Below are 19494 nucleotides of genomic sequence, written 5' to 3' on the forward strand. Positions count from 1 at the left end.
ATTTAGTGAAAGAGGCAAGGGTTTAATAAAACTTGAATTTTTATTTTGTGAGTGTTCACATAATCACTTACAAAAACATGGAAGCTGGTCTCAAACCTAAGATAAAGATAAGTGATACATTCCTATTCTTAGACGGGATGGGACCCAAAATACATTTATTTGGTGGTGATATCAGAGACTGGGGAAAAATCACTACAGAAACCCTCCCCATCTTCAGGCATTGAAAGCAGAGGATTTGTTCCTTAACCCTCCCTCAGCAAACTAGGTCCTTACAAACCCATGAAGTTTGACCTGCTTTCCACCTCAGTACATAAAGTATAACATTTTGTTTTAATTTCTATGTCTCCTAAAACACTAGACTGGTTCTTCTCACACATTACCAGTTCTTTGTCTTTCTGTTTCTATTTTCTTTGGGTTTTCCATTTCCACCTCCAGATTACTTATCTTACATTTTACACTCTTCACTAGACAACCTTGTTTCAATAACCTGTTCTTTTAATTTATCTAGAGCAAAGAAAATGCTAAACTGATAGGAAAAAAATCACATTTAGAGCTATAGTTTCTTTAAAAAATAGAAAAAGCAAAATGTCAAATACGTTTTTATTCACTGTTTTTGTGATGTTGTCTTTTAAAAAATATTTCAGTAAGGGGGTTGGGGGGTGGGAGATGAGGGTAAGGGGCATCAAATATATGGTGATGGAAGGGGAACTGACTCTGGGTGGTGAACACACAGTGTAACTTATGGATGATGTGACACAGAATTGCACACCTGAAACCTATGTAATTTTACTAACAATTGTCACCCCAATAAATTAAAAAAAAAAAAATTAAAAAAAAAAAAAAATAAATAAAAAAATATTTCAAAATACCTGGTAAATTGTATGAGATCAAGTTTGTGAAAACATTTAATAAACCATTAAAATTACATAAACGAAAGGCATTATTGTATGAAACATTTTACTTTTTGGAAAATAACACTTTTTGAAATTTCTTTCATATTACAAAAATTTTAAGTTGGGGTAAGTTAGGCAAAAAACAACATGAATATTCAAAATACAATTTTCTCTGTAGGTCTTCTGAAGTCATGATCAGACAAACTTGCAAGCTGATAGAAGTCAGTAAAATTGTTACTTTGCAGAAATTTACAACTCAGAAATTCTGAGCTCACTGGTTGGTGGAATGATGAGTGAAAAATAACCCACCTCAAGGCACATGAATGTGAAATTCCAGAACATCTTGGGTAAAGAGATAATCCTAAAAACATCCAGAGAGAAAAAAACAAGCTACATTCAAGGAATTAGGAATTGTAGAACGCCTCGATGAAAAATGATGCTAGAAGACAGTGGATGCCTTTAAAATTTTGAAGGATGATGATTTTCCATTGTAAATTCTGTATCTTGCCATACTTTATCAATCAAGCATGAGAGTGGAACAAAATCATTTTCAGCTACTCAAGGACTCCAATAATACTTCCCAAACAACCTTTCTTGAAGATCTTCTACAGGATATGCTTTAACAACATAAAGGAATAAGCAAGAAAGAAGAGATGGGATCCAGGAAACAGGACTCCAGCTCTGGTGAGCTGGGAAGGGAAGTCCCGAGACAACAGCTATGCAGCAGGCTGATAGAGCCACCAGTGCAGACTGGAGGAGGGCGATGGAGGCTGTGGTCAGGAGGGTGGGGGAGGTGCACAGAATTGCTCCTTTTCATCATGACTTTTTACTCTATGTACATGTGTTACTTTAATAGCATTTAATATTTTAAATTATGTCCTGTCTTGAATTGTTCTCTCTACCACTTAAATGCATCGCTACCCAGCCAAGTCCCCCAGCACTGTGTACATACCGCTGCTACAGCACGTATCACAGAATCTTATCAGCATTTGTTTATATGTCTGTCTCCACAGTTATGTTGGGAGCTTTATGAGGGTTGGAGCTGTGTCATTTCATTTTGCTTTTCTTAGCATCCAGCAGAGTGCCTGAGTAGACAGTGTGTGTTTGCAGGGTTTAACCAGGGTTAAACCAAATACTAAGATAGCCGCCTGAAAGAAATTCCTCAAAAAGAATATTTTATATTGAAATATTAGAATTTTAAATCAGAGAACAAGCCTATTTCAAACAACTAACATTTCAAGAAGATTCTCTTGACATTACTATTAAACTATCAACAGATGAAATGATTATGTCTACAAAATGCATTAATTCATCCATTGAATACTCATAGATATTGAGTGTCCACTTTATGCCAGAAAAATCTTCAGCTTGCTGTAAACCAGGAAAAGTTCTCTAGTGAGAGAGAGAAGAAATAGGTCACAAATAAACATATATGATTATGCTGTGCTAGGACAGGGAATGACAAAGGGGGAGAATGAGATGCTCTTTTAGATGGGATGGCCAGGAAAAGCCTCATTCACCTCCCTTTGTCCCTGTTCTTCCTCTGCTTCCCTCCATCCTAGATTTTTCGGGCTAAGGACCCCCTCGAGCTAAGTAAGATTTCTAAAGTAGAGGTGCAAGAAGAGGAAGAAGTGAGGGCAGCTCCTCCCTCCTTCCCTACCTTAAAGTGATAATGCCGAACAACTTCTGTGGGGCTCAGAAAAGGATTCCTTGCACTCTCAAAGGTTGTGAAGGGGCTGCTGTGAAGTCTTTGAAGAAATTAACACTTCTTCACTAGTGCAAGATCTTTGAACTGAAAGCAAGTACCCAGGGTGCTTGCTCATTAGCTGCTGCCATTCAGTGATGAATGGGATTTGACTGGTATAAGTGGGAATATGATTGCTTAGTGGACATCGGATCTAAGGGAAACATTAAAAACCAAACTTTAAAATTAAAATCTCTTCTAATTCTTAAAACATACATAATTAAGGAGGACTACTTTTTGTCAGCACCTGTAATAAATCATACCTACCACTCCCAAAATACATAGTTATACATTTTTATCTTGGAAAAATGAAAACATATCAAATTATTGTGTTTATTCACAGTTCTTATGTTATCATTAAAAATGTTACATAAGAAAGTTGCTCTATGTTATAAAAGAGTATTTATTGGCAGACAGTAATTTTTTAAATAAATATAGGGCAACTACTAACCTGTTAAGTCATCAATCTTATTGTAATGAAAAATTTGAATTTGCAGAATATAAATTTTCTGGAAAATGCTAGCCAGAACAAAGGAACTATAATCTATTTGTATGGTTATATATATCCCTATGTTTATTTATCTTTTCTTTTCTAACTTTTATAGCCAAGAGATCTAGAAAACTCCTGGCAGTGTTCAAAAATTTTTTTGGAAATATTATACAAACTTTAAAAAATTCTGTCTATAATTATTAAAGCTAATCTACTAACCCTAACCACCTTCACATGGTACCTATCCCTTGCCAATGATATCCATACAATCTACAAACTACAGAAATATATATGTGTGTGTGTGTGTGTGTGTGTGTATGTATATTCACGTATGTTAGCTGGAAGCTTGCGTACTCAGTGTCAAGAATCTACAGGTTTATAACTGTGTAGATATAGCCATCCAATAGAGAGTAAACAATTACTAATTGCTGCTAGTGCTATTCTTTACTGTAGATAGGAGCAAGAGTAATAGTGAACCAAATATTATCTACTGACAAACCTGAAATTTCACACTGAAATAAAATGCAGCTTCAATGATACATGAAATACTTGTCAATTTATACTGGTCTTTGAGGAGGTGATCAAGAAAATTATTGGTTCATAAAACCTAACTCAGTAAATTATGGGCTAGCAGTTGCCACTGTATCTCTTTCTATGTGTGTCATCAACATTTCCCATGGCAGGGAGTGGAGAGCTCGGTGTTCCTTGAAGATTGGCCAGGTGAGTTGGGAGTGAAACACTGCCCAGGTGAGTTGGGTGGATACAATTCATAGGTGTCTAATTGTGACCTATGTTCCTGTTCCTTTTCCTACTTTCCCACCACACACAAACCAACCATGGGGTATAGACTGTCAGCACCATTCCATCCATCAGGAGACAAAGTGAAAAGCAGTTTCTTCCTCCCTTAGAAAATTTGGGGGAACCCCCTGACCCACTGTGTCCAAAGTACATTTCCTAGGTGCTATGCAAAGGTGTTGAGGCATGGTGCACTATTTGAGGGCAGTCATAAAAGATTTATGAATGTACTAAATAAAAGTTTAGCATGGGTATGTCTAGAAATAGAGTGCTGAAGTCCCTTTAGACCCCTGGAGTGCCTCTAATGAAGCATGAAGGTGTCGGGGACAATATCTTAGTACAAGCATCACCCCCCCACACACACTTACCTTTTTCTCATCTACCAAACAGAACATGAGTGAGAGCATGCACCTCTTCAGTGGCCAGGAAATCTGTACCAGAACAGGTTGGAAGATGGGAAATTTCTAAATTTCATAGTAATATTGTGAATTTATTCCACAACTTTTACTTCTTTGGTATAAACATTTTTTTCACCTCTTCCTATTGGCCTCACTACAGATTTTCACTGCACTTCTCTTCAGCATCCTCAAATTTTCCATTTCCCTTTTTTTTTCTTTCTTCCCCTTAAGTTATATCAAGCAGAGCTGGAAATGGGGGTCTTATGTGAAGAAGATCCCATTGCTAAAGAGGAGGGAATGATAAACTTTCAGATGCCAGAAGTTATATTTAGGCACCCCATTGCCATATATTCACGAATGTGCGTATTTTCCTTGTTATTTTTTGGATGCATTGCAGTAGAATGCCTAAAATAAAAGTTTGGTTGATATTAAATCCTGTCTATTATAGACTTTTCAACATGATCAAAGACAAATATGAATCCAATGACAAAGCCACTATATATACAAATATATCTCTTCAAGAGTCTCTTTTTCAATTCTTTTGGATATATACCCAGAAGTGGAATTGCTGGATCATATTGCAGTTCAATTTTTAATTTTTGAGGGACCTCTATACTGTTTTCCATAGAAGCTGCACCATTTTACAATCCCATGAAGAGTTACCATCCACTTTTAAAATAATCCATTTCAGAATGTTTCTTTTTTTTATTATTAGTTTCAGGTGTACAAAACAATGTAATAGTTAAACATTTACACCCCTCACAAAGTGATAACCCCTCTCCCCCAATCTACTACCCCTCTGACATGGTATATAGCTGTTACAATTCCATTGACTCTATTCCCTATGCTGTACTCCACATCCTGTGACTATATATATATATATATATATATATATATATATATTTAATTATAATTGACATTCAATATTATTCAGCTTCCAGAATGTTTCTGATAACAAATATTAAGCTCATCACATGAAGCTTAATGAAATCTGAAATCACATGAAGGTCATAGCATGTAATCCTCATTCAGGCCTGGCCTTCTCACCAACATAGTAGGATCTCAATAAATATTTGTTAAATGAAAAAATTAAACAACTCCAGACTTTCACTGTGTTTTCTCATTCTTTAGGATTCATAAACATATACAAATGGTTCCATGAATCCATTGAACCAGATGTGTCAAGGTCAGAAGATCATTTGGTACAACTCCATAATTGATGAGTAAAGCTATGTGATTTTCCCCAAAGTTGGGCCAGGAGACTTGAATTTATTTAAAGAAATCTGATTCCTTCCCCCCCTTTTTTAAACCTACCCTCAGATTTCTACTTTATATAAGCTCTACTCTTTTCAGCTTGAAAATAATTGTCCTTTCTTAAAATGTTAGACTATGAAGGCAAAATAGGGCTTTGGTAATTGTTTACTTCAATGAGATCATCCTTCAAGTAGGTAACTTTAGGAGGTCAAACACCTAGGCTTCTACCTCTCTCAGCACCAGTTTAGAACTATTCAAAGAAGTCATTAGAGTCGCCATCAGGTAACCATCAAACAAATTAGACTTGACTCTTAAAAACTTGAACATTTCAAAATTAAGCCCACTCTGAAACAACGAAGACTTGTCATCATTGGGACTATTTACTTACTAAATAATAAAGGCAGCTATTTATACAGCTACGCAGCAGGTACTTCCCATGCATCACATCACAATAACCATTGGTATTATACTTATTTCCATTAAATAGGTGACTTTTGAGGGTATAAATTACTTGTCTATGTAACACTGAAATTTGGACTCTAGTCTGTCATACACCAAAAACCATGCTTAACCACTGCAGTGGTTAGCTTACTAAACACAAGGTACTGTGCTAGAATCTGTGGTGCATTCAGCAATGGGTAACATGCCCGGAAGTAGCCTAGTACCTCATATAAGACAAGTATGAAACAGGCAAGAAAATTTAACTGTTCAAGAAGACATGTACTGTGTTATTTAAAGAAGTATGCTATAAATTCTGAAGCCAACAGGAATAGGTGTTTTTTTAAAAGGGAGGAAGGAAAAGAAAGGGGGGGGAGTTTAAATTAAGAGTAGGAAATAATAGAAAAAGCACACACAAATCAGACGACATGGATTTCTGTTTCCCAGTTACCATTTACTAATGAATAACCTTGGGTATACTACAAATTTTATATAATACGGCATAATTATATTATCAGAGTAAGTTTATTGCTGCCCAACATGGGACAGTAAATATATCAGAAATGTTCAATAGGGTTGTTTAATCACATTACATACATATCCAAAAAATGTATACAAGTGGACACTTTGGTCAACGTTGCTCAAGCAGTAGTTCGCCGTATTCAAAAGTGTCTGGACGCTGATGGTAACCACTTTGAGCACCTCTTGTAACTGCAGAAGTCAAATGTGACTTGTATTCATCTTTTGCTATCGGTATATATTGAGAATTACAATTTTAATACAGTTTTCCTTTCTTAAAATGTGTGTACTTTTTTTGGCTATCTATATCTATATATATATGTGCAATTTCGTATTAGATGCAATGCTGTGTTCTTCCTCTGTGCTACTCAAAGGTCCAAAGCCATCTTATAAGAATCAAAGTCTGCTATGATTAATTGAAATGTTAAAGGCAAAGTGGCAGTTAAAAAAAAGTTCTTCCCTTGCTTTTTAGCTTCTCTCTCCCCTCCCCCAGCTTGTATTCTTCTGATTTATTCAAGAAAGAGAGCATAAGAGCATCTTATTAGCAATTCTTATCCAGGAAATATGAGCACTTAGGGTCGATTGAAAAGGACCTGGGAGAAGGGGGAGTCAAGAGGTAGAACAACATCATACAACAAAAAAATTTAGTGGCAGACAGGAATATCACTTTGTGTAAATTTGACTTACCACATATTTAAAACATCCTTGTAAACGTTTCATTTTATTACCTCTAAACATTTTCCCTTTCCACAAACCTTTATTCTGATGCTTAGAAATAGTTCAAATTCATGTAAATTTTAAGTAAGGTTTTGGAGGCAATATAGCCAAGCGTTTTATTGTCTTACATATAATTAAGTTGAAATTGTTAAGTAGGCTGATCCTTATTGTAGTAAGCTTTCAGGGGAGTGTAGTGCTGCCCTCCCAGAGGTTCTAAAACTGTTGATTCCTCCCCCCTCCCTTTTTTTATAGGGAGGATTTTTGGAACATGCAAAAGACAATGTGTTGATGTCTTAATGACAAAAGCTAGATTTCTGTCAGCACTTTTCATTAAGATTAGTTTTTAGCCTGTGCCCTCATCATGTGCCATAGATTTAGTGTGGGATTGGCAATCCTAATCCACATGTAAAGCTCTCTATGATCCACACGTTTAGCCAGCTGATTACATTTTTAAATGTACCTTTTAACTCCTTTTGTTATCCTTCATTTTAAGAGATGTGAACAAATTCACAATATTTGTGTCTTTCCTCATCACTTCAACTTCTACCCAGGTAGTCTATTAAAGCGCTGTGCTTTCAGAGAATCTAGAAATCTCCTGATCTCACCTCCACTCTTAGGACAGGGCCTTTTGTGTACCAAGTTCTCACGACTTATAAAACTTGACTAATTTGAGAAACAGACAATCGAACATCTCCCCAAAAGGTAATTGTTCTTTTCAGGGCACTCTTCGGAGGTGTTTTTAAGCCAGTGCTGCATCTGATGGGGGCAGGGAGGATAAGAACTGTTCCCAAATGTGGGGCTTATCACTCCAGTGGTGCTGACAAATCTCTGAAGTGGGAAACAGTCAATGTTCCTTCCACAGGGCCTCGGCCTGTGAGGGAAGGAGGGGGATGGGCAGGGGCCATCAGGGGAGAAGTCTCCGGCCTTTCCACGTCTCTCAACACCATCCCTCCCCACCCCGCCTCCTCCGTCCCCGAATCCTAAACAAGCCGGCGGGTGAGGGGCCCCGGGGGCAGGCTGGGCCGGGAGGCTCGGCCTTTGTGGCTCAGTCCTCGACGGTGGCGGGGAGGCAGAGGGGGCGGGGACGCGGGCCGGAGACCCTCAGCCAGGGCTTGACCCCCAGGTGCATTGTCCGGTGGGACCCGCCCCCTCCTTCCCCCCGCCTCCCGGTCCGCGACCCGGCCGCAACCGGCCCCCTCCCAGCGTCTCCCTCCGCCAGCCGCGCCGACCTCGCGGTCCCCAGACCAGGGGCCAGATGTAGAAAGTAGTCCCCAGGCAGGCAGCGGCGGCGCTGTCCACTCCGCCGCCCCCGCCTTCTCCAGCCGCCGCCTCACTCCGCCCCCAGGCCGGACTCTCGGGCCCCCGCCTCCTGCGAGCCGGTGTCCGTGCGCCGGCCTCGCCGCGACCACAGAGACTAGGGCCCGCCGCGCCGCGCCGAGCACGCCGGTGCCGGAGCGGGAAGCCCAGGCTGCGCGCGTCCAGCCGCGGCGCGGGGAACTGCGGAGGCGGGGGCCGGCGGGCGGACAGCGGCTGCGGAGCGGCCGGAGAGCATGCCCGCGCAGCCCCGCTGAATGGCGCCTTCTCTGCGACCCCTCGGCCGGCCGCGGCCGCCCGGGATGCTGCCGCTCCGCGCGCTTCTGCTCCTGCTGCTCCTCGACTCGGTTCCAGGTGGGCGCGCTTTCTTCGGCGCTTCTTCTGCTCCTGCGGGGCGTGAGCAGGCTGGGGGGAGAGGAAACGGGGGTGCGTGTTGGGGGGGCGGGGTCCTCCGCGGTGGCGCTGACCACCGGCCCCTGTCCCCTTCCTGCAGCCAGTCGGGAGCGGCTGCTGGAGGTGCGAGTGGCCCGCGGGCGCTTCGGGGGCGCGGACAAGACTGTGGGCGCCTCTCCCAGCACATGTCCCTCCCCGCTGCGCTTCCCCGGCCGCGGGCTGCAGGGCCGGAGCGTCCGCTGTCCACTTTCGCCCCTTCCTCCTGGCGCCATTGTCCGCGCTGGGGCCGCGTCCTCGCCTCCGCGGCCAGCTCCAGCCCCCTGTAGCCAGCCTGCCAGAGCCGCTGCGGCCGCACGTGGCTTTATTTATATTGTTTCCTTAGTGGCAGCCTTGCCACGCAGGGGGCGCCGCGGTTCTGCGCGGCTTCCCCTGCTTGCAGGGGGGGTTTCCCCACGTTTTCGGGCAGGGGACAGAGTAGGTGTACTCAGCGCCCAGGTTAGCACCCCTAGAGCCCCCACTTTCCTGGCTGCAGATCGAGGAGGAGACGGGAGAGGTGGAATTAGAAAAAGAGGATTGGAAGTTGCGTCGCTGATTTGTGTCCCGGAGGGGAGGGAGAAAGGTACCCGAAGCTGAGAAGGAAGGCATCTAAATAGGCTTTATTTCTCGCTGCCAGGTATTTTGAGGCAGGGCCTGAGGTGTGTACGAATCTGAAGATTTCTCCAAACTCCAGGTTAGCCTTGTGCAAACTTGGATGAACTAATTTTTCTTTTGCATCGTGTTGGTTTATCCTCAAAGAGATAAAAAGTGGGAAGTGGATGTAGTTGATGTTGGCGGGCTGGTGTTCAGGCGAATGGGTTGTTTTATTTGTTTACGGTTACAAACCCCGGACTTTGTTTTTTCCCTGGAGGAGTTAGTTTTCTGTTAGCATGAGAAAAGGATCAAAGTCAGATGTGACTGGGAAACACAATGGGCGCCATCCGGAGTTGTCCTCTCAGTGAGGGGCTGTTAGGGTCGCTCGCGTCGCCCTGGGCATCCATTAGAAGTCAGCCCTAGAGTGGGAACGTGACTAGTGTGTGAGGTTACCGAGGACCTGCCTTGATGAGAGACAGAGACCAATCCCGGGGGTTTGAATCTTGGATTCAAAACAGAAGGAAGATGAAACGTTCCCTCCAAACCTCTAACACTCCACTCGGCCCCAATCAATATGCAAGACTTTATCTGGCCTTTGCGCTAAATGCAGGAGGTGACAGAGTATTAGGTGGTCATTGGATGCTTTATCCTGGTGGGGACCGGGGACGATGTGTATGCTTAGGATAAAGTCCTTCCTCTGCTCTGATAAAAACGTGTACTGGTTGATTAAGCAATCTCCTATCCCTATTAGACAGTAAGGACCAATTAGTCATGCATTTTTTCCCAACAGTTGGCAGTTCTAAAAAAATGAAATAAAAGTTTCCTAATCCGATTACCCACTGAGTACAAGCAGCAAGAGTAACCAACTTTTCAAAGTGAACTGTTTGTCCTTTAAATACCTATCTGACTGCAGAAATAAAGTAAATTGGGTCTCTTTGAAGGAGAAGAGACAGTCTTTGCTGTAAAAGAGCAGATATAAAAAAAATGCAAACTTGTAATTTGTCACAAAAGATAAACGCACTTCCCAAAGGAGTAGGTTCCAAGGGTTTCAAAAACACTTCAAGGGACGAGGAAATAAACTTGCTTGTTCACAGAGTTGGAGTTTTGCTAATGATTTCTTGTAAAATTAGACTTTTACGACTTACTCTGTTCAAGATCTTTTTGACAAGCTTGTAAAAGGAGCAAAAGACTTGTGCTCATGAGTTCTCCTGATGATTTTGAAACTCTAGCAAGAAACTTGAGAACAGAATTCTTACAAGGCATAGAAGTTATTGAAATCTTCCCTATGCTTTTAGTGTAGATGTTGTAAAAAGGTGATTTCTCTGGTTTGTTCGAAAGGTTTGCTGACACTTAGATTAATTTATTAAGATGTTTGTAAGTTAACTAATATAGTTTGTTAAACTTTGTTTTATTACTCTCTGAATATGTGCTTTACAATTGTGGTTTAAAAAGTGATTTTGTTCTTATAATTCTTGATATGCCTTCCCCCCTTTTTCCTTACAGGAGTGTGGTGCTTTAGCGAACTGTTTTTTATAAAAGAACCACAGGATGTAACTGTCACAAGAAAGGACCCAGTCGTGTTAGATTGCCAGGCTCATGGAGAAGTTCCTATTAAGGTCACATGGTTGAAAAATGGAGCAAAAGTGTCTGAAAATAAACGGATCCAGGTTCTGTCTAACGGCTCTTTATACATCAGTGAGGTGGAAGGCAAGCGAGGAGAGCAATCTGATGAAGGGCTTTATCAGTGCTTGGCAATGAACAAATATGGAGCCATTCTTAGTCAAAAAGCTCATCTTACGTTATCAAGTAAGTGTTTAAGTTCTTGATTATTTGACCCTTTTCATTGCTACATTCTGATGATTTCTTGATTCATTTGTATGCTAACCCTAAAAATCACACAAACATTAAGAATTTCTTAAAGATAGTAGATATCAAACAAGGCATGCAGAAAAAGCTGAGAAAAAAACACTTCAAATGAGTGATTGAGGAAAAAAAAGTCAAAGTAGGTTTAAAACACCAAACCTATAGAGGTGGCTTTATATAAATATAAATGTTTCACACTATGAGAAGAGTTAGGTATAAAAGTTTGGCCAGCGCAACAACAGTTGTTCTCAAATCTCATCTTTTGTAAATCAGTAATTATATTTTTAAAATCACAAGCAACTAATTTCTGCTTTGTAGATGGCCCTTGAGTGCTAAATCTTTCTTATAGCCCCACCTTCCATTTCTCTGACTGCTTTAAGATCACCCATGTTGCTTTTAATTGTAAGAGGGCATCGGTCAGTAACTCTCAAGGCTTTGAAGTATTCCTAGTCTTTTCCTGCTGGGAGAGAAGGAGATTAAGGCCATTTCCATATTATGCCTAATGGACTTAAACCAGGTCTGCCCCTTTTTTTTGCCAGTTGTCATAAAATTTGCTGTCTAATGATTTCCTTTATATCAACAACCCCATCGGATCCACCATGTGTCCAGGTGAGCCACTGCTTGGCAGTTGACCTGATGGCTGTGGAGTGTAAAGATCGGCCCAGGATAGATAGGGAATTCCTTGCTCTCACTGAGGCTTTCCACTTCTTCAGGTGATCAAACACAGCGTAGCACTCAACATTACAATAGACCATTTAAATCTTTTACTAAAACCAACGAGACACAGCTGTATCTTAAAAATAGTTGTACAGGTATCCTAGCTACATGCTTTTGTTGAGCCACAAAAGATAGATTTTTTTTTAACTGTATCTACAAATTGATCATTTACTAGATGAACAATAGGAAGAGGGAGCTCTTGAAATAAAGGCATAATCTTTAGGAAATAGTTTCTTCAAAATCTACACAGTTGAAATTCAGGAGGCTATTGGCAGGGGTTTCCTAGGTGACTATATATGTCCATGGCCATATTTCTGTCACCTTCAAATTCGTACTTTATTTTCTTTGTACAATAATGACTAATTGTAGAAAATAAATTGCAAGCAAAGACATTTTTTGTATTGAAATATGTCAGAAAAGTGGGAAGTTTCCAATTCTAGCTCCCTTCCCCCCAAGAATAGCATAAACCTGAGACAATTTCAGGTAAACTTTCTTTTTTTGACCATAATCATTTGTTGTTGTTAAATAGTGGTTTTTCTGTGCAATACTGTTTTCAGGATAGTGCGCTTTTTATGCTTATGTTCTATTCATTTAATTTTTGTCTAGTGTAGAATTGTTTTATAGAGTTGTAATTTTTCCTTTTTGGAGGGTTTGAGGAATCTTGTGTTTTCATACCCAGGAAATGTAACTGGTATTACCTTGCTGGAGAGGGGAGGAGCAAGATGGAAAGTGAAGGGGGGCAGATGGGCCTTGAAAAGATGAAGCATTTGTCATGACCACACGGTATATCCAGGACCTCCTTGGAAGCCTGACAGAATTCTGGGGCGCCCAGAAATACTTCCAAAGCACAGAGCTTTCAGATGTCATAAGTAGTCTGAATGGTGTAAGAAATGTTAGTAACAGTGAAACAAATGTTAGTATTGTAGTTTTGGTATTTACATTTTTGTATTTTTATGAAAATAAATAAGTGTTTAGTTAGATGTGAATCGTTTTGAAGGCTCTTGTGATGAAGTAGTTTTCTTATTATAAGTATTGAAAACTTTTTCTGTGAAAACGATGTAGAAACTATTGCTTTGCTATTAAATATCCACTGTAGTCAGTTCATTATAGGGACCACATGGTTCATATACATACATTTTATTTAACTGAGGAGGTATTATTTTGTTAATAAATTGCATTCAGTATTACAGATTTAAAATAAATGCATAGTAGGTTTAAATTTTTCTTTACAAATACGAGATTCTCAATTCACAAAGTTAGTTCTGTTGTCTAAGAAACAATGTCCAATGATGTAGGCTCAAATGACTTTATTTTATGTTCAGGGTAAAGATGTAATACATATTAAACAGGAAGATAATAGGCATTAAGTGGACATTCTGTTTTTCTTTTCTTTTTCTTTTTTTTAAAGCTAGTTCTCTTTAGTTATTGATAGCAGCAGGGTGCAAGTATGTTCTTTTTACTTCTGGTCAGAGATTTTGTCAGCAAGTATATCTTTTGGTTCAGAAGTGTAATAATACAGTACCTGGAAATATAAAACTTTAATCGGTGCAAGTTTTAGATTTTTAACACACTGGCAATCAAGTCTTGGTTTCTAAACTTAGGAACTAGAAGCTGAAAGTTGCACTCTAGGCAAGAATTCCATTATTCATGTGTAAATTAGGAATTCACAGGGTTAAAAGGTTAGAAACTGGCCAGGATGAGGTTTACCCTTGTGATAAAGAGCAGATGACCCTCATTCATTGGCCAAAGCTTTCATGTAGCTCTTCTGCAAAGTTAGTTATTGCCATGAATTGTTCTTGAGGAATGCAGAAATTCAAATGTGAACAGGCCTTTCCTTAAGTGTCACTATGGAGCCTTATCTCCCAAGCACATCAGAGCCTGCTTCGGGGACAAGGTTCCTCCTCAAAGGCCTGGAGGCTTTGCTTTCCTGTTGTTCATCCAAGCACAAAAGAATTTGTCTAACTTCGTTTTTCTAAGGCATCCCATTTTTAAAGGAAAATATAGGGTTAAAGTAATATTTAGGTTTTTTTTTTTTAAAGGTAATCCCTTTTGTTGATAGCCATTTTAGCTGTTTTACATTTTCATGTAATTGGAATAGAAAGGGTAGTGGTGTGGGAGGCCCTTTTTCTAGTTGTATATAGTAAGAACAGAAGATTAAACCTTTTGTTATAAATTTCAATATTCTAAACTTTTGGCAAATCGAATTCTCACTTTCATGGGTGCTAAGTCTTCACTATGTAAATAATTTGATTTAAATGTTTTAGGAGTAAGAAGTAATCTATGGACATCTTGACGTTTCTTGCATTCTTAATGTTGAAGTAAGTAAGATAAATTTCATAGGAAAGCATTAGTGTGGTAAAACAGTCTTATATTTCAACAAGTTTAAATTAAGATAAGAGACATTTGAGAAAAGTAAAGAAGGAGGCGGGTTGTGTTCTGTGATGTGTAAAAGACTGGCTGTAAGCTAGTGATTGAACAGGAAGCTAGTTGTTTATTTCCTTTCCATAAAAGGTGGAAATTGAAGTCTTAGGATAGAGGGAAAGAGAACATAAAGCTGGCTTATATTTCTTAGGTTTTTCAGGACTGTTCAGTTGGGTGAAAAATAATTAAGTGACATTTGTATTTAGAAGACCATGGAAATTACTGTAACTTCATGATAGATTTTTTATTTCTCCAAAAATTTGAGGTTAGTTTTGGCATTCATCAAGTTGTTGGGGGGTTGCATTTCTATAACTTGACGTAACAGTTGTTTCTTTTAAAAGGACGTTGATTCCGCCCCCCACTCCTCTTGAATAGAATGTTTATCACTTCAGTTTAAATTGAGATGAAACTTGAGGTTTTTTGTGTGAAATTAAATGAAAACTGTTCTGTGGTTTCTATCTTAAAGAGTAATACATAAATTATAGACCAAAGTTGATCTTGAAATGTGAAGTTAAAATGTATTGAAAACATCTAAAGAGTCATGTTAAAAAGAAAGAGGGTGGGTGGTATATTGCAAAGAGAATGATAAGGACCATGAGAGTAATAGCCTAGATTTTGAGTGTTATTAATGATCCTGGACCCAAGATGGGCAAGATGTTGCTACATAGTCACTTTTTATTGAGATTTGTAGATGCTGTAAAGGACTTACCTCTGCAAATGTTCACTTCAAATCAAGCTGTTAACAGTTACCAGCCCTACTTCAAGAGTGCTAACACAAAAGTAAAAGTAATTTTATTTTGGGAAAATAAGAACTGAGATGTTTAGAGAGATCAATCTGCCAACACTGTAGGTAAGGTTCAGATAACACTGCCTGGGATCCAAGAAAAATCATCTTTAAAAAGGGGGTGTGGTTCAAAAGTACAAACTGACCATCTTAAAATTGCATCAGTTAACTTAGGGAAGTAAAAGCATATATATGAGGTTGGTGCGAAAGTAACTGTGGTTTAAAAGGTTAAAAAAAAAAAAATTGCAAAAACCGCAATTACTTTTGCACCAGCATAGCTCTAGAGTCTCGAGTCTTATTTACATGACACTTGGTTCTTAGAGTCTGTCTACTTAAAAGGTTTATGAGGTACTGATAATCACTGGGTAATGGAACCAGTTTTTTCCACTTGATTAAGGAAGATCATTTCTCATTTTCAGAAATGTGTAACACTATCTCACTGTTTTTCAAAGTTGTTGGATTTTTTTTTAACTTTTTAACAAAGCAGGATCCACTGAGGGGTAGAATTATAATTTGCTTCAAGATGTATATAAATGTGTTTGTTTATTTTGCTTCTATCCAGTCTGTTAATGGAATTTTGAAAGGGCATTTGGTATGTCCCTCTTTTGTCAATTATCTCTGATTATTCTAGAGAAAGGGCCTCACTCGCAGCAGTTGTTTGCCCAGGGATTTGTTGTCATTGCTCCTGAATTTAACAGCTAGGCCTATTGATGAAGTCCAGAGCAATTTAAAAGAATAGCAAAAAACAAATCTTTTAATCAGAGTTTTAGGTTAAAGGAATATTTCAATTAATAAATAGATGCATTTGACGTTACTTTTTTGAAAACACTTACATTCTTAACTACAATTTTGAGAGATAATATTTGTCATAACCAGGATCACTGAGTTAGGATTGATTACTTTCAGCTTTTATACTGGCAATTAATATTTGTATGAAAAATAATATTGAGTCAGGCATTTTGTTGAGGATCATACTTGAATTTTAAAAACAGCTATGGTTTTTGAGCATTTTAAGGGAAATCCTAAAAATTTCATCCCAAATTAAGTTTTTATTCTTAGCATTATTTTAATACTTCCGGTAGTTTGCAGTGTCCAAACTTCTTATTAAAGGATTTTTTAAACTCTTATTAAAGGATTTTTTTAAACATTGAAATCTTGGTAAATAAAATAAATAAATAAATAAATAAATAAATAAATAAATAAATAAATAAAATAAATCTTGGTAAATAAGAGAGGAAGAAGCAGATACAGTTGTAATCATTGAATATTGGCAGTTGCTTTAACATGGTAATCTGCACAGAGCAAGCTCACAGTCGCCAGTTGACAATGGTGATGTACAAAAAAGGTAACAACGTACCAGACTACCTCTGAAGCTGCATGAACCGCTGTAGGGATATGTATTGCAGAGGATAAAGGCATCATCCTCACAAAGGTCTCTGACACTAATCTGACAAATACTTTCCTGACTTTTACATTCCTTGTTTTTTGTTTTTTTTTAACCTCTGGTTCTCAGAAACTGCTTTTGATGAGCTTTAAAAGTCAAATTCTTACAGACTGAGCAGAAGGCATGAATTAAAAATGTTTGTTTTTTCAGTTTCTGGAGGGTTTGCCCTTTCAGTGTGTGTGTGTGTGTGTGTGTGTGTGTTTGTGTGTGTGTCTGTATTTTATAAGCTGCATTTATAGTGGATTAATCAAGTGACTATTGGAGAATGCAATCATTGTTCAGGGTTCTAGTTTCAAACTTGTATCCTCACTAAGCTTAGTTGTTTGGACTGATAGAAAATAAATTATCTTATAAAAATTTACCCTATGAAACTATAGGAAACCCTGTTTAGAACAGTGCAACAGTTTTTTAAATAATGCTGCTTCATATAGACTTTTCTAAATAAATTACATTCTTTTGGAATGGTCCTCCAAAATAGCCTTTTTATTGTTTTGTAGTCTTTTTTGTACTATGCAGAATGGATCTTCCACTCCACATTTACAACCCCCCCAAAAAAATACTAATATAATAATACAATAAAGAAAGAAAGAAAAAAAGAAATATATACTTCTTGTTGTGGATTGCATTTCTCAGGGTTTCTCAGCTTTGGTGCAATTGACATTTGGGGATGAATAATTCCTTGTTGTGGACGCTGTCTTGTACTATATAGGATGTGTAGCAGCATCCCTGGCCTTTACACACCAGATGCCAATAGTATGCCCTCTCAGCTGTGACAACCAAAAAATGTGGTTTGGAGGGGAAAATCACCCCTGGTTGAGAATGACTGATGTTTCTGAAAGTAGTAGGAAATTTGTTTCCAAGTCATATTGGGGCCATTAGTTATGTTAACTGTTTCTGTCTCATGCTTGCTATGTTGTCACTTTTTAGTGACAATATAGTATGTTAATTAGACACTATAGTATGTTAATTAGCATATAGATATTCTACTTTTTTTGGTGTTAGTGCTAAATGTATTGATTAGGGAACTATTTGCTATTTTAAAGTATTGTCAAGGAAGCTGGATAAAAAAATGTGTTTGGGTCATTGTTTGTCTAAGTTGAAGTGATGATGTCTTTCTCTATCCCTTTTTCACATACATGGTACATTGAAAACTATTAAGAGTTTACCCTTCTGGGGGTGGCCAGTTAGCTCAGTTGGTTAGAGCGCAGTGCTCTTAACAACAAGGTTGCCAGTTTGATCCCCACATGGGCCACTGTGAGCTGCACCCTCCACAACTAGATTGAAACAACTACTTGACTTGCAGCTGATGGGTCCTGGAAAAACACACTTAAAACAAATAAAAGTTAAACAACAAAAAAAGTATACCTTTCTATATTTACCATTTACTTTGATTTCAGGATTTTTGATCTTTCGGGGGAGGATATCTAGTTAAAGAGTAAATGCAAATTTCATTTAACCCTGTTTACGCAGCATCTTTTATTTTATTGATGTGATGGAAACCATAGCTGAGAACATGAGAAATCTCCATGAGTGGTAAATGCTGAAGGATGTCTTTGTAATGCTCTGCACAGAGAGAAGTAAAGCTATGAGATGAACAGCCCAGAGAATAACATTTGCTGTGTAGTAGGTGGTTCGTTGGGTGAATGGTTAACAGAAATCTTTTCAGCTAATTCAATGGTACCATAGACTTATTTTGGGCAGAAGCAATTTAACTTCTTGCAGATAATGATGTAAAGATTGTAGCATCTGAGAGAGCATCATGGGGTGCATAAAGGGAAAATAATTAGACACTATAGTATGTTAATAGAATATAGAAAGTTGAAGGCAAATTTTTGAGTGGTTATTATTGAAACATTTGTTTTAGATGACTTATGAGTAGTGGGCAGGAAGTTGTAGTCTTTATCTTTCCCAAGATACCACTCTTTGTGTGTGCTCCCATTTGGTTAACTATTTATGCTAGTAAAAGTTATGATTGTTGCTACATGTTGTTGGTCACCTATACATGCTAATAACCACTGGTGGCCCAACTGGCAAGTTGAGATGGATGAAGGAGGAAGCAAAATCTTTTAATGAGTGGCTCCAATGCTGGGCAAAACTGGCTGAACATTTGGTAACATATGTTCTACTCCAAAAAAAGTACTTGAAATAGAACAAATCAGTTAGTTCAGAACAAAAGAGGAAAACACACACGTTTGTGTCAAAATAGAATTTTAATGTACACGAGTTCTTGCTTGTTCTTGTTGTCATTTCATAAAGAAATTATAACGTCGACAATTTCCAATATCTGGTCAGTATTCTTTGTGCTGCTCTAATTTTTATTGAGTTGCTGGGAGTTGCAATGGAAAAGCAGAAAGGATAACAAAAAGGCGGGAGAGCCAAACATTAAATTCTTCTCCATTGCTGGTGACTTATATGACTTTAGACAAATTACTCATTCATTCTGATCCTTACTTGTCTTATCTGTAAAAATGGGTAGCTGGAAAAATAGAGGGAATGGATATGAAGAAACACAGTGCCCTTATTTTTAAAATTCTGTTACTGTAATTGTAAGTAAATGGACAATAAATGATATTTTTTATAAGACTGAATCCAGTCATACTGCATTTAAGTCACTGAAAAAAAATATTTTAAAGCTTGGCCATTATTTAACTTGATACTTTTAAGAATTCATACTCTTGCC

The 19494-nt window shown here is 38.5% G+C and overlaps 1 protein-coding gene across 1 annotated transcript in view; it reads left to right on the forward strand.

Annotated features, from left to right (window-relative positions):
* Positions 1-8770: 8770 nt before the first annotated feature.
* PRTG (protogenin) overlaps positions 8771-19494 on the forward strand; it is a 105890-nt gene continuing 95166 nt past the window's right edge. Inside the window, exons 1-2 of the mRNA XM_033108775.1 lie at positions 8771-8916; positions 11089-11391. Of these exons, the coding sequence (XP_032964666.1) occupies positions 8820-8916; positions 11089-11391 (400 nt within the window). The 5' untranslated portion in view covers positions 8771-8819. The remainder of the gene's footprint in view (positions 8917-11088; positions 11392-19494) is intronic.

The sequence above is a fragment of the Rhinolophus ferrumequinum genome, chromosome 6 (assembly GCF_004115265.2).
Source record: "Rhinolophus ferrumequinum isolate MPI-CBG mRhiFer1 chromosome 6, mRhiFer1_v1.p, whole genome shotgun sequence".
In the NCBI taxonomy this organism is placed as follows: Eukaryota; Metazoa; Chordata; class Mammalia; order Chiroptera; family Rhinolophidae; genus Rhinolophus; species Rhinolophus ferrumequinum.